This window comes from Leucoraja erinacea, chromosome 27 (assembly GCF_028641065.1).
Source record: "Leucoraja erinacea ecotype New England chromosome 27, Leri_hhj_1, whole genome shotgun sequence".
NCBI classification, from domain to species: Eukaryota; Metazoa; Chordata; class Chondrichthyes; order Rajiformes; family Rajidae; genus Leucoraja; species Leucoraja erinaceus.
Genome location: NC_073403.1, coordinates 10,799,767 through 10,815,943, shown reverse-complemented (window position 1 = coordinate 10,815,943; position 16,177 = coordinate 10,799,767). Strand labels below are relative to the sequence as shown.

General features: G+C 41.9%; 1 protein-coding gene across 4 annotated transcripts in view; it reads right to left on the bottom strand.

Moving 5' to 3' along the window:
- The window catches only part of myo1d (myosin 1D), a 262,798-nt gene that overhangs the window by 200,130 nt on the left and 46,491 nt on the right, over positions 1-16,177 (bottom strand). For all 4 annotated transcript variants that reach the window (XM_055657021.1, XM_055657023.1, XM_055657022.1 and 1 more), the window contains exons 6-8: positions 15,766-15,861; positions 14,711-14,827; positions 2,821-3,024 (exon numbers count right to left, since the gene is read on the bottom strand). In XM_055657021.1, the coding sequence (XP_055512996.1) occupies positions 2,821-3,024; positions 14,711-14,827; positions 15,766-15,861 (417 nt within the window). The remainder of the gene's footprint in view (positions 1-2,820; positions 3,025-14,710; positions 14,828-15,765; positions 15,862-16,177) is intronic.

The window sequence follows — 16,177 nt, the reverse complement described above, 5'->3', positions numbered from 1 at the left end:
TAATTGCCAAACAAGATTAAGGTGCAGCCCAAGGCAATCTCTAAGTGTATTAAGTGAAGTGAGTAATTAGGAAAAGAGTAGGCTTCCTTCAGGACCAGAGGCAATCTGTCTGTAGGGCCGAGTGATGTCTAAAGTGAATATTACTCGCATGTATTCACCGAGGATATGGAAGAGTAATATTCTGTTTGAGGAACTGTGATGTTCTGAAGTATTTTCCTAACTCTTTTTTTAGTCCTGAGGAAAGAGGAGGTGCTATGCTTTGGGAAGCATAAAGGTAGACAAATTACCAGGCCTTGATGACCTGCATCCTGTTGCTAAGGGAAGCAAAGGAGGGGACTGTGGGCCACGAATGGGCATTATTGTACCTTCCTTACCCATGCACAAAGCACTGGCTTACTGGAGGATAGCAAAGATGTAGCAGCGATAACAGATAATGACAGGTCTGCGAATCTTACATCGATGGAAAGGAAAATTATGAAGAAATAAATTCTCAAAGACAGGTTTTATCTTCATTTGGAAATCATGGATTAATTAGAATAGTATGTATTGCTTTGTTTGCAGGCCATCATCAAATTTGATTGAATTTTTGAGGAGATAACTAAGCCTATTGAAGAGGGGAATGCAGGTTGTCTATACAAACGTTAGACCATAAGACGTGGGAGCAGAATTAGGCCATTCGGGCCATCGAGTCTACTCGCCATTCGTTTGTGGCTGATCTATTTTTCCCTCTCAGCCCCATTCCCCTCCTTTCTCCCCATAATCTTTGATGCAATTGCTAATCAAGTACCTATCAATTTCCACTTTAAAATACCTAATATCTGGGCATCCACAGCCGTCTGTGGCAACGAATTCCACAGATTAATCACCCTCTTGCTAGTCAAGTCAAGTCAAGTTTATTTGTCACATACACATACGAGATGTGCAGTGAAATGAAAGTGGCAATGCTCGCGGACTTTTGTGCAAAAGACAAACAACCAAACAAATTATAAACACAATCATAACACACATACTCTTTTACATATTCTTTTACTAAAGTAGTATCTTGAGAAGTAAGATCTTTGACAAGCTGCCACAAGCTAGGCTAGTCCAGAATGTTAAGAGTCCAGGCTGCCAGATTCAACCCAGAATTCCCTTGATATTTGTGATAAACATGAGCAACTTGGAGCTACAAGGTATGATAAGTAAATAGAACAAAATAGAATAGAATGCAATTTATTGTCATTCAAACCTAGGTTTGAACGAAATATCATTTCTACAGTTTTTTACATTACAAAACAATCCAAGACCCACACTTAACACAGTTTACATAAACATCCATCACAGTGAGTCTCCAACATCTCCTCACTGTGATGGAAGGCAAAGTCTTTATCTCTTCCCTTTGTTCCTTCTCCCGTGGTCCAGCAGTCCAACTGCAGTGTCGAGGCAAACTGGGGCTCCGATGTTAAAGCCCCCGGCGGGCGATGGTAAGTCCTGAGGCCATTTAAGCCACGCCGGGCGATGTTAGGCCCTGGCTCCATGTCCTTAAACCCGCGATTCCAGCGGGAGAAGTCGCCGTTGCGGAGCTCGGAAAAGCGGTCTTCCACCAGGGACCTGCGAGCTTCCGATGTTCCCGTCCACCGAGTCTGCGGCCGGTGCCTCCGAACTCCAAAAGTCGGGTCGCAGCCGCGCGCCACCACAGCTCTTCCCGCTCCGAAGTTTGCCAGCTCCGCAATGTCAGTTCCGCAGGCTCTGCAATTGGAGCCCTCAGGTTAGTCCTGGCCGGAGGTCGCCGCCGGCTCCACGATGTTAGGCCCAACGGCATCCGAGACCCGACAGGGAATAGTCGGGTCTCCGCACAGGGAAGAGATTTAAAACGGTTTCCCCCACAGCCCCCCCACCACCCCCCACATATACACAGCTAAAAAAAATAATAAAATCTAACTCAAGACATACATTTAACAAGACAAAAATAAAAAAAAGACAGACGACTGTAGTCGAGCCGCTGCCGTTAGGCGCCACCACTAACCCACCAAATCTGTAGATGATGTTAAAACAAGATGCAGTAGAAAAGGTTGCTGAAGACAAACGGTATGATATAGATCAACTGAAAGTTGGACAGTGCAAGCCAAATGAGATTAATCCTGATAAACGCAAATTGGTGCATAATGGGAAAGTCAACAAAGGTAGGGCATATACAGTAAATAGTGTGGCCTTGGGAAATGTTGATAAATATAGGTACCTTCAGGTTCAAGTCCATAGATCCTTATAAGTGCTAGGACAGATGGATAAGGCAGTGAAGGGAACCTGAAGGCCAACTTTTTCCACACAAGTGGCTGGCGTCTGGAATGCATTATCTGAAGAGGTGGTGGAGGCAGATACACTCAAGGCGTAGAAGGCTGCACACCCTATGGGGCAAGAAAGTTTAATGCAGATGGATACAATGGACAGGGTGGACAAGGTGGGCCAAAGGATCTGGTTTTTTTTGTGCTGTACTACTATGATTACCTCATCACCTCAAAATGCTTCATTCTAAGCATCAAAATCTTTTCATTTTAGAGTGGTGCGTATTTTACCATCTATTTCTGATTCTAGGTACGCTTTATTTAATGAGTTTTAAGCATGTCAGACCACAGCTGTTAGACAAATACAAGCTTTCGTAGATGTTAGTATAGGAATAGATGTCAAAGTAATCATTGTGGATGCAGCTATAAATGTTCATGCTGAACTAACAAGTAAAAGGTTGTGAAATGTGACCACTACTGGCAAACAGACCATCAGAGATGTGTTTTGAACAATGTACAAATCGCTATTGCAAGAAAGTCTTACTTTCAATGATATTACCTTAGCGAATGCATCCCGTCCATAGCTGGCTTCCTGATCTGTGTGTTGTTTGTCAATCACATCACGTCCTGTAGCTACGGTACGATATAACAAGGCCTTTTCTACCGCATCAGTTTTTGTTGAGAGCAGTTCTGCAATCACTGACAGCAGCTTACTGCTTTCGATGATAGTGGCGTCACCGTCCATTGTAAATTTTAAATTTCCCTAGTTTTAAAAAACAAATTGGTCAAACTATATGGCATAATGAAAACAAGAATCACAGTTTTGCTTTAAGTAGAGGGGCAACAAACAAGCACATTTCTATTGTTAATGCGTCCTTCTAAAATGACAGAGGCCAAGATGGAGAAAAATCTGCTGCATGGACAACAGTCATCAATAAACCAATCACTTTATTTCAAATAGTTTAAACTGATAGCTTGTTCCATATCAAAAGAAAAAGTAAACACTGCTGGACATTTGAAATTTAAACTACAAATCCTAGAAATAGACGAAAGACAGTAGGACCTGAAGAAGAACAGATGATTTATGATGTAATAAAAATGAACTGCAGATGCTGGGTCATTCCAAAGATAGACACAAAATGCTGGAGTATTTCAGCGGGTCAGGCAGCATCTCTGGCGAAAATAGATAGGTGATGGTTCGGGTCATGGAACTGGGGGTGGGGAGGGAAGCAAGAAAAGACCAGGACAAATCAGGGCTGGCAAGAGATGACATCAAGCAGGGTGTTTCCGATAGTTGGCTAGGGACTGTGTGATCCAAAGGGGGAGACATCATTCAGTTGCCTGATAACAGCTGGGAAGAAATTGTGACTTTCTTAGAGACATTTGAGACCAACTCAGTTTATGATTATATAAATAATTCTTGTTTTCAGTACTAAGAAGAACAGCTAGTTCCAAAATATTGTTGACAGCTAGTTGCAGATTAGGATAGAATTGCGGGTTTATTGATGATGTAAAGGCATGCTGCCAGCGAGCTCACCAGACTTCGCCTCGAGTTGTGATTCCACAATGGCACCAAGGGCCATAGACATTTAAATACATTTGTTGTAAGAAGAAATTCCCAACAAGCTTCACCAGTAAGCTGTTACATTGAAGGACACGAGTGACTCAGTGTTCCGTTGTTGTTCCGCTGCTGTTGAGTTGTTGTTTGATTGTTTCAAGAAATTTTTTTTTTCTATTAAAAAATGTTCTATTTTATATTTTCCTCACAATAGCCAGTTTTTGCACTATTATCACAAAATTCAGGCCAGTGGGTTTTCCATTTAAAACAAATTGACATCCGGAATATCTTTATGAGGACAACAGCAGTGTTAAAATGTTGAACCATACGTATGTAGATATTATTTTCACTATATAATCAACCAGTTTCCTAAAAAAATTCTGGGTATTGCATTCATTTTACATTTCTTCATTTTATAACTGCCTGAATGCACAATATCTTTTTTTTCCCTTAAGTAAACCCACCAAGTGATGTTTGATTGAACTGACAGCATTTAATTTTGAACCTCATTGAAAATCTCACATAAACACAATTGTCTCGGTACATGTCTACTCCTTGAACACTTACAATCAGTGGCTTGTTTCTAAAATTGCCTGGTGCAATGCTACACGATTTAAATAAGGTAGCGAGTCAGAATTGAACAAGCCCGTGAGGTGTGTATTACTTCTGTGTTCAATTGCAGGGCAATGATGTCAACCATGTACAACATCTGCTAAATTACACAAGTAAAATAATCTGTTCTTCCTCCTCTAACAATTTGTGCAATAATTTCTGGTAACCTGACAGAGAGAAGACATGCCTTTCTGATGATTCCCATAGCTATTTCATAAAATTCATACCAGTTTCGTCGGTAGACCTATGTATTAATGACAAAGTGAAGGAAAATATTCATTAAATGGTTTTAAAAAATATATAAAGTTGAACTTTATCTTCGTAAATCTCAGATCATTTCTTATCAGGGCATTTTGCAGTCTAGATCCGTTTAAATAATAATTTGTCATTTTATTCTTTCTTAAGTAGATAACCGCATATCATTCCACATTATACACACAGTACTGGAGTAACTCAGCAGATCAGGCAGCATCTCTAGAGAAAGAGATGTTTTGGGTCGGAACCCTTCTTCAGAGTGAGAGGGGGGTGGGGAAGAACTGGAGGTAGGAAAAGGTCAGAACAAATCAGGGCTGGCAACAGATGACCAAGGAAGGGAGAGCCCATAATGGGCCAGTGTTGCCTGGGAAAAGGAGATAACAAAGGGATACAAGGCTGCAAATAGTGGAACTAGTAGGATGATTATTTACTACTATTTCACTATCTTAATAATCATAGCATTTTCCCAAAGACAGGTTAGACTAAGCAGTCTACTTTGTCATTCTCCAAGAGACTAAGATTTACTTTAGCTAGTGTACTCTTTGTATCCTTTTAATGTTGCGTTTCATGTTAATTTTGCTAATTAAGTCTGCATGCACATTCTTCAGCTGAAATGTGGCAGCCTCCCAAACACATTATCCACATAGCTTTTAACCTCGCAGATGCACAGTAGTGATTGTAGATGCTACTCCAATTCAATGCTCAAGCTGCTCTCGTTGATGACACTTCCCGCAAATACGATCATCCATGACACAGGTGCCCAGGTCTTTCAGAAAGAGAATAATTCTATAAAGCACTTTGGCATGTTTCAAACAAAATCTTAAAACTGAGCGACTGGATAAATTCTTGTCCTTGGCTCAGTGATTGCAATTTTACTTCTACTTTGCGCGGACTATTGAGAGGCCTATGGTATTATCCAAAGTGACCATCCCTTTCTTATTCCTAATTTCCATCCAGTGAAGGGCCTGTCCCACTTGGGCATCATTTGCATCATGCAGGTGGCACGCGAAGATTTTGTGAATCCCAAAATCCTGGGGCGCCACACGCGACTGCCAACGCCACCACATCTCACCATGTGCCATGCGCGTCACGACCCATGTGTCATGCATCGTGACGCGTAAACGATGTCGTGTAAATGACGTGCAAATAATGCCCAAGTGGGACACGCCCTGTAGCCTCAATGGCCAATTTCCCATACAACATCTTTTCGAAGTACTACTGTCCCCGATTGCGAATGCTGCATCTGTTCTGCTTGCAATGTATGTATGCTAGAACACTGAGCTGCCATTCTTTCCCTTCCATCAACAATATTTCCACAATAATATCATAATCCTATGGGATTCACAGCTCATCTGTTTTATCTGTGAAATTCCTTGCATTAAAGTAAATACTGATTAGCCTACTGGCCCTATCATGTTTCATGGTACAAAACATTACACAGATCTTCTCTGCTAATATCTAGTTTTAAACTTGAATTATGCAACAAACGTTTGCTTGTAGACAAAAGGAAGATTTTATCTCCAGGGTCCCTTTAAATTCTTTGTAAATAGTTTCCTTTTTTAATTTCTCATCTCTGTGGGACCCAATTTTAGTCAGAATTATATATCAAGGTTTCCTTTCTCTTGTGACGTGTGGAAAGGACTAAATGCCCGTAACGCAAGTCATTACCAAGCATTGTCCGGTTATACGGTTCCTACAATCATAGTAATATTGGCAATTGAGATACCCTCCATCTTACATACCGTGAAGAAGGCATGCCAGTGTCTCTACTTTATGAGAAACTTAAAGAAATTTAGCATGTCACCGGATACTCTCTCAAACTTCGACAAATATCCATCGAAAATGACTGACTGGTTGTATCATGTCCTGATGTGGCCATTTCAAAGAACAGATATGCAAGAGACTGCAGAGAGTGGTGGTATGCAAGAGACTGCAGAGTGGTGGACTCAGCCCAATCTATCAATGCACAGCTGTTCCCACCATTACATCACAGTTGGGATGTAATGTTAAAATTGTACAAGGCATTGGTGAGGCCAATTCTGGAGTATGGTGTACCATTTTGGTCGCCTAATTATAGGAAGGATGTCAACAAAATAGAGAGAGTACAGAGGAGATTTACTAGAATGTTGCCTGGGTTTCAGCAACTAAGTTACAGAGAAAGGTTGAACAAGTTAGGGCTTTATTCTTTGGAGCGCAGAAGGTTAAGGGGGGACTTGATAGAGGTTTTTAAAATGATGAGAGGGATAGACAGAGTTGACGTGGAAAAGCTTTTCCCACTGAGAGTAGGGAAGATTCAAACAAGGGGACATGACATGAGAACATCAAAAAATTAAGGGACTGAAGTTTAGGGGTAACATGAGGGGGAACTTCTTTCTTTACTCAGAGAGTGGTAGCTGTGTGGAATGAGCTTCCAGTGAAGGTGGTGGAGGCAGGTTCGTTTTTATCATTTAAAAATAAATTGGATAGTTATATGGATGGGAAGGGAACGGAGGGTTATGGTCTGAGCGCAGGTATATGGGACTAGGGGAGATTATGTGTTCGGCACGGACTAGAAGGGTCGAGATGGCCTGTTTCCGTGCTGTAATTGTTATATGGTTATATGGTTATTAAAAGCACCTACATAAGGTGCTGCCTCAGGGAGTGGCATCTATCATCAAGGATCCCCACCATGACATCTTCATGTTGCTAGCATCTCACAGAAGTCACACACCACCAAGTTAAGGAGCAGCTACTTTCCTAGAACTATCAGGTTTTTGAACCAACCCCCAAACCCTAATCCTACCTTAACAACAGAACACTATGGACCACCTTTGTACAACTGTAGGTGTGACATTCTTATCTTTTTTTTTTTACTGTCTTGCAATATTTTGTCTAATTGCAGTATAATTTATCTTTTTGCTTGTTTGTCTTTGGGGAAAAGCAAATTTAAAAAAGGTTGACTAACTATTTGGAATGCAATTTGAAGAAGTTACAATGAGATGATTCACTGAGATATTTATAGCAGTTCATTGTTAGTAAATTTAAATGCGACTTATGACTGCATGTCAACACTTTGGCAATGACAATGTTTTTTAAATACATTCTTAATTGAGAGCAAAACTAGTAGAACAGGACTGTAATCCTCAACTTGAGTTCTACCAGAACATGGAGCATAATCTGCATTCAAGAATCCAATGTGGGCCAGAAATTGAGGGATGACACTTTATCAACTAGGCAGGAATTCTTTTTTTGGCTCCTTGCCATAAATATCCAGATATATAGAGTTTAATTTAGTCACTTTGATAGATTTACTTCTTACAAAAACAATAAGGAATGTAAAATCAAAACTTCCAAATGTAAAATGGAAACAAACTATCGAAATTAACTTTCGTTACATTGGACAAGCAATCCAGAGGTTATATAACAAGCCATCTGGTGAGTTTCAGTAAATATAGTACATAATCACGAGTGCACGTTTCAATGAATATTCATTTAAATGAATATAGTGGTTCTTTGCAGTACTAAGTTTACCCATTCAATTTTAAGCTGGATACGCCTGCAACCACGTGGGTCTACTTGAAATTCACTACCAAAGTGACATGCACCAGAGTGTATAAATGTTCATTCATAAATTTCCTGCAAATTCCCAACACTTAATCAAGGGAACCTGCAACTGAACCTGTGCCAAGTTACACCCTGGGTTCAGAAACTACATTTCAATGGAATCCATTTTACATATTTTTGTCATTTCATATTTGATGCTTTAATATGAATATTAATTTTTACATGCAATTGGTTTTCTTTTTGTTTAATTGCCCTGAAAGATAGTTACAGGTTGATATTTCCTGTTTCAATTACTTTCTAAGCACTAGGCATTGAATGTGATTATAATGTTTTCTGCATTTGTGTTGTAGGGGTTTATTCTGAGTGTGGCTTGTGATTTACTTTTAGCCAAACGACCTTGAACTGTGTAACGAGTCTGAAGATGTTTTCAGTGAAAGAGTTGCTTCTAGAAAATGTGTTAAATCTAAGTGCAGACTCGGTACGTTGGTGAACAATGAGCTGTATGAAAATTCTGGGCATCATAACAAAGAAATACGATTCAGAAAACAAGTGAAACAAATATTTCCTGATCAGGAACATGGCAATAATAATGTAATGGAGCTCATGAAAGATGTACACACAGTACAAACAGGATCATCAAGTTTGCGGACGACACGACTGTGGTGGGACTGATAAACAACGATGACGAGTCTGCCTACAGGGATGAAGTCCAAAAACTGACCGTCTGGTGTACCAAAAACAACCTGGTACTAAACCCATCAAAGACAAAAGAACTTGTCATTGACTTCAGGAGGAAGAGGAGAGAGGAACCTGCTCCCTTATATATCAAAGGAGACATGGTGGAGAGAGTCAACGACTTTAAGTTCCTGGGAATAAACATCTCCCAGGACCTCAAATGGCAAATGAACACCGTCACTCTCGTGACGAGGTCTCATCAGCGGTAGTATTTCCTAAGGTCTCTACAGAGAGCTAACGTCTCACAGCCGCTGCTGCTGTCCTTCTATTGATACGCCGTGGAAAGTATCCTCACCTATGGAATCCTGGTGTGGTTTGCCAGCTGCACCGTGGCTGAGAGGAGGGCGCTGCAGGGAATTATAAAAACTGCGTAGCGCATTACAAACGCTAACCTGCCTTCCTTGGATGACATATACAAGGCCCGATGCTTGCGCATGGCCATAAATATCAAGAAGGACACATCCCACCCTGCCAACCACCTTTTTACTCTGCTACCCTCCGGGAGGCGATTCAGGTCTCTGCAGGCTCGCACTGGTAGACTAAAAAATAGTTTCTACCATTGTGCGATAAAAGAGCTTAACTCCAATAGTGAACACTGGGAAGCAAGAAGTAACTTCGAGGAATACCGCTAAATTCTTTTAATCTCTTTTAAAAATGTATTTATATTCTACTATTAACTGTACATATGTGCATTGGTGTCGTGTGGTATTTCTTTTAACGGAGGAGAAGCAAATGGAATTACGTTGCTCAGTTTTGTGCAATGACAATAAACATATTCTATTCTATTCTATTCATGTACTGTGCCTTAAGGTTTATTCTACTTCATTTAATTCTTTCTCCATTTATATCTGTTTTGCATAGGGTGCATATCAGTAGAGAAATACCTAGGTTTAAATGTTTTATTGTTTTTTTCAGTTTTTAAATCAACATTTTCTATCATGTACAATTCTTGAGTGAAAAGAATTCCTGAAATTAGCTAAGTTTGTTTTCTGTTTAGTACCACTAAATCATAACAATGGTTATCCACACATATTGCCACTAGATGGTGGTATATGGTAGATTAATGACGAATAAGATTAATAACATGGTTTAGACAAGGTGGAACTTGTCAAATGCATTCAGGAACGTTTTGGCAATATGTAGAGGGCCCATCAAAGCAGAGGGCAAACTTGATCTACTCTTCAGAAATTGGGAAGGACAAGTGACTCAAGTATCGGTGGGCGAATATTTTGGGAAAGGCAAACCGAGGTCTATTAGGTTTTTAAATTGTTACTTGACCAAGGGGGACCCCTTTGGTCCTGTCCCCTCAACCAACGGTTGCGGGGGGGGAGGTTTGGGAGGGCAGTTGGGCCATGTAACTCGCAGCTCGTGGAAAACAGTGGGGCTGCGCATTTAAAATTCTGTGCAGCTTGCCGTGAGGAGCAAAGGCATTGTGACGTCATCCAGCTCGCTTCAGTACATTAGATTTAAAAAATGTCAGATTGGTGAACAATTTTAGTAAAAAACTCAGGAAATAATGAATCAAATTTTCATTTGTGGGGATTTTTGAAATCATGAGGTAAATCTCTACCGGAATATGTAAAAATGTTACCGTGCCGGGTTTTGGAGGAGATGTGAATCAAAGAAAAAGTTCAAGCAAACAAACAAACCCACAAGTAAACACCAAGATCAGTTTTCTAATATAATAGATAGATGGAAATGGATAGGGCAGGCCCACAAATAAAATTCTGAAAAAAGAGAGACAGTGCTGGAGTAAGTCAACATCTCTGGAGAAGATGGATAGGTTGTTTCAGGTCGGGAACCTTCTTTAGACCGATTGCCATTGGGGAGGTTAGGGGGGGGGGGGGGGGGGGGGGGGGGGGGGGGGAGATAGGAAGGGTGTGCACAAGGAAGAGAAGAGAGGAAAAAGGGGCAGAGGGTAGTAAAGAAGGGGGGGGGGGGGGGGGGGGGGGGGGGGGGTTGGTCAGTTACCTAAAATCAGAGAAAACAATGTTCATACCATGAGGGTGTAAGTTATCCAAGCAGAATATGAGGTGCTGTTCTTCCACTTTGCATGTGGCCCACTCTGGTAATGGAGGTGGCCCAGGCAAAAAAGGTCAGAAGGGTAATGGCAACACGAGTTAAAATGGTTAGTAACTGGGAGATCCAGTAGGTCTTATGGAACCGAGCGAAAGTGTTTGCCGAAATGCTCGCCAAGTCTACGGTTGGTCTCGCTGATGTGGAGGGCTACATGATGAACACTGGATGCAGTAGATGAATTTAGAGGAGGTGTAGTAAACCTCTGTCTCTCCTGGAAGGACTGCTGGGATCTGTAGATGGATCCATCGACGGCACCACTGTCTCCCCATCTCCCCAGGCCCGCAACCTTGGCATGATCTTTGATTCCACCCTCTCCCTTGAGCCTCACATCCGCCATGTCATTAAAACCTCCTTCTTTCATCTCCGCAACATCGCCAAACTCAGACCCTCTCTCGCACCTCCCGCTGCTGAAAGACTCATCCATGCCTTCATCTCCTCCCGACTGGACTATTGCAACTCACTTCTCCTTGGCATCAGCTCCACCTACATCAACCGACTCCAACTGGTCCAGAAAGCAGCCGCCCGACTCATCACCCACACCAAATCCTGGCATCACATCACTCCAGTCCTCAAACAACTTCACTGGCTTCCCATCTCCCACCGGATCACCTACAAAATCCTGATCCTCACCTACAAAGCCCTCCACCATCTGGTCCCCCCATATCTCACTGACCTCCTCTCCCCCTACCAACCCTCACGGTCCCTCAGATCCATATCAGCCGGTCTCCTCTCCATCCACAAGTCCAACCTCCACAGTTTTGGGGACAGAGCCTCCTCCAGGGCAGCTCCCAGGCTCTGGAACTCCCTCCCCCCAACTGATCCGCAATTCCGTGTCCCTCACCATCTTCCAGTCCCGCCTCAAGACCCATCTCTTCACCTCTGCCTATCCTTAGCCCCACGTCCCCCTCCCTTTTCATCTGTGCATTAATTGCCTCATACTGTGTTTTGAATTGAATTCTGTCTTTACTTTGTGTACTAGTCATGTCTTTACTATTTATTTAATTCCCCTTACATGTTTTTCCTCTACCTGCTAAATTTTTGTAAGGTGTCCTTGAGACTCTTGAAAGGCGCCCATAAATAAAATGTATTTTTATTATTATTATTATTATTTATGAGAGCAAGTATAGTGACACATGTTACATCTCCTGCAGTTGCAGGGGAACATAAGTGGTTTGGTTGGGAAGGGATCAGTGAACCTAGGAGTTGGATGGAGCGTTCGCTATGGAAGGTGGAAAGGAGGATGGGACGATGTGACTGGTGGTGGGATCAAGTTGAAGGTGGCAGAAATGTCAGAGAATAATGTGTTGGATGTGACTTTCACCCTTTAAAGTTCTCCATCAATCCCCCTCCTTCCTCTACTTGAATCTTATGGCTTAACTTTTTTTTTTAAAAGGTCATGTGTATGGTTTGTTTTCTGGTTTGTTTTATGTGGGGGTTGGGGAAGGGGGTCGGGAGAAACTTGTTTCAATCTCTTACCTTGACGGAGAAGTGATTGTTTTCCAGATCATATCTCCAGTCGTTCTGCAACCTAACATCATGGAAGTGGAGGCCTTGCTCGAGACTGACTTTGAGCCCCACTGCAGGGCCATGGACTAGCCATCGGAGCCTGCGATCCCTTGCCTGGGATCGACGTTCCAACCGCGGCCTGTCGATTTCACCATTGAGGAGCTCGCAGTCTCAGGTAGAGACTGATGTTGGGAAGCTCCAAAGTCCCAAGAGGTTCGACCAATCCCAACCTGGGGTCTAATCGCCCGGGCGCATAGGAGCTGAGATCCCCCCCGATGCAGGAGCTTGATCGCCCCGATGCGGAGGGCCGGATTGCCGGCTCGGGAGCCAAGATCATCCAGTCAAAGGAAGGTTCGAGGCCCCTGACCGCGGGAGAACAAAGAAGGGAAGAGATTGAACTCTTTTTTTCGCCTTCCATCACAGTGAGGTACGTGGAGGAGTCAATGTGGTGGATGTTTATGTTAAAATGTATTTTGTGTGTTTTGTTGCTTTTTATTGGTAATGACTATGGCAAATCAAATTCCTCATATGTTGCAAAACATACTTGGATAATAAAGTATGATTATGGTTAAGATGATAATCATTTCTCGGTCACAATAAGGCCTCAAATAACAGTGAAAAGAACACCCCCACAGATTGTGCATGGTAGACTGACAGAAAACGAAGCGGTCAATGGAGCTATGACTTCTGTCAAAGGAATCAAGAATTTTAATGTCTGTAATATTCAGTGATTTTAAAAGTATTAAAAATGAAGTGAATTATTATAATAAAATCTCCTGAAAAGGAAAAACATAAGGACACATCCACAACACCATTAGAATATCATAACCAGGCAGTAATTTAATAGCATAATGTATAAAGGTTACTAATAAACAACTCTTTCAGTAGTTAATGAAATGTGGTAACAAGGATTTAAAGAAACATAGAAACATAGAAATTAGGTGCAGGAGTAGGCCATTCGGCCCTTCGAGCCTGTACCCACCGCCATTCAATATGATCATGGCTGATCATCCAACTCAGTATCCCGTACCTGCCTTCTCTCCATACCCTCTGATCCCCTTAGCCACAAGGGTCACAGCTTAAGGATAAGAGGGGAAATCCTTTAAAACCGAGATGAGGAGAACTTTTTTCACACAGAGAATGGTGAATCTCTGGAACTCTCTGCCACAGAGGGTAGTTGAGGCCAGTTCATTGGCTATATTTAAGAGGGAGTTAGATGTGGCCCTTGTGGCTAAGGGGATCAGAGGGTATGGAGAGAAGGCAGGTACGGGATACTGAGTTGGATGATCAGCCATGATCATATTGAATGGCGGTGCAGGCTCGAAGGGCCGAATGGCCTACTCCTGCACCTAATTTCTATGTTTCTATGTTTCTATTCAGAGAATCAATTATCTAATTGAGGGTTCATTCTGGGCAAAATCTTAAATAGATGCCTTCTGCTAAACTTATATAAAATACCAGTTATATCTACCTATCCAGTCTTTCTTCATAAGACAGTCCTGACATCCCAGGAATCAGTCTGGTGAACCTTCTCTGCACTCCCTCTATGGCAATAATGTCCTTCCTCAGATTTGGAGACCAAAACTGTATGCAATACTCCAGGTGTGGTCTCACCAAGACTCTGTACAACTGCAGTAGGACCTCCCTGCTCCTATACTCAAATCCTTTTGCAATGAAAGCTAACATACCATTTGCTTTCTTTACAGCCTGCTGCCCCTGCATGCCTACCTTCAATGACTGGTGTACCATGACACCCAGGTCTAGCTGCATCTCCCCCTTTCCCAATCGGCCACCATTTAGATAATAGTCTGCTTTCCCGTTTTTGCCACCAATAGCGGCTTTAACAAAATACATCTTACTTTAGCACTGCTGATGACTAGGCACAATTTAGCAGTAAAGAGAGAGGGGCCAAGCAAATAATTAGTTGGAGTTGTCTATTTTTGTAGGATAAAATAACCAAGTTTTACATTTTCATAAATGCACACACCCTGTCAAATCGCACTGTTAACTTCTTACTTCAAAATATCATTTTGATATCACACCATGTCTCCCCAAAATTGGCATAAACTTATACAAATACATTGTCTTTGCATAGATAACAGAAGATGGTCCAGAAGTGGATTACTATCTGTCCATTACCCACAAGAAAAACTGCACCTACCAGATGCAGAATGGTGGCGAGGATTTTGTAAACTGTCTGAATCTCTTCAGCCGTGAACCCAATCACTTTCATCGCATCTGCGACAGCCTTAAAGTCAGCAGCATCATTTATAGCAGACTGTGTAAAATGAACTTAAAGTTAGACAAACCATTTTACACACAACACAAACCACAAGCAAGCAAATCCTACATAACAGATAACATGGTGCTTTTATGGATAGTCGGGCTTTGAGTGAATTCAACGATTTCCCCTCACCCCCCATCCCCACTGAATTTTTCAAACAGAATCAGTTTAATGATAGATTACATGGAACAGATCATGGAGCCTCCAATTTGAATTGAAATAGGTTTAATGCAGACGGTTACTGGATTGTGAATGCAGACTCTGGGCTGAAGGGATTATCTCCATGTTGTATGACTAACTACAATTGCAATTCACTGACTATTAGCATACGAGTACATGCATGAAAATGCTCACAAGGCTGCGTCAATTGTAAAAAGCATCCCAGACATATTTCCACAAACACCCTTTCCCAGAAATTGTCTGAAATGTTTAAAAGGCCGCATAATCTTATGGTCTAGTGCAGCACTGGCAGTTAAGTCTACTACAGTCTTTAAATGTGATTACTTCCCCCTTCTCCCAAAGATGTGCACTCTGCTCCCTCTCCCACATCTACCACCATCTTCTCCTGAAGCCACAAAACGTTGACAGAAAGGCGAGAAAAATAATTTCCTGTCATAGATTTTTTTTTTTTTTTTAAATTTCTGTCTCTACTCGTAATTCAGATATTACATGTTGAGAAGGAGAAGAAAATGGGTTGTATAATTTCTCTGTTTAAGAAGGAACTGCAGATGCTGGAAAATTGAAGGTAGACAAAAATGCTGGAGAAACTCAGCGGGTGAGGCAGCATCTATGGAGCAAAGGAAATAGGCAACGTTTCGGGCCGAAACATTGCCTATTTCCTTCACTCCATAGATGCTGCGTCACCAGCTGAGTTTCTCCAGCATTTTTTGTCTACCGTGTATAATTTATCTCTTTTCTTGCTAGGATCTTACCTTTACTACTCCACCACCTTTGATGAAATTGTAGGTTGTGGGATTTTTCTCAATGTGCAAAGACCGCAGCAACTTTTCAGGTCCACCCAAGAGTAACTAAAATATAAATACATCATTTTTCAAACTGGGGGGGCAATCTAAACCCTGATGGTCAACATATTTAATTTAAGGGGGCAGCATAATGCCACAACAGTAGAGTTGCTTCCTTACGGCGCCAGAGATCAGAGCTCAAACCTGACTGCGGGTGCTGTCAGTGCAGAGATAGCGTGACTGTGTGGGTTTTCTCTGGGTACTCCGGCTTCCTCCCACATTCCAAACAATTTCAGGTTTGTAGATTAATTAGCTTTGGTAAAATTACCCCTAGTGCATCGAATGGGAAACTGGTCTAACATAGAACTAATGTACGGGTGTT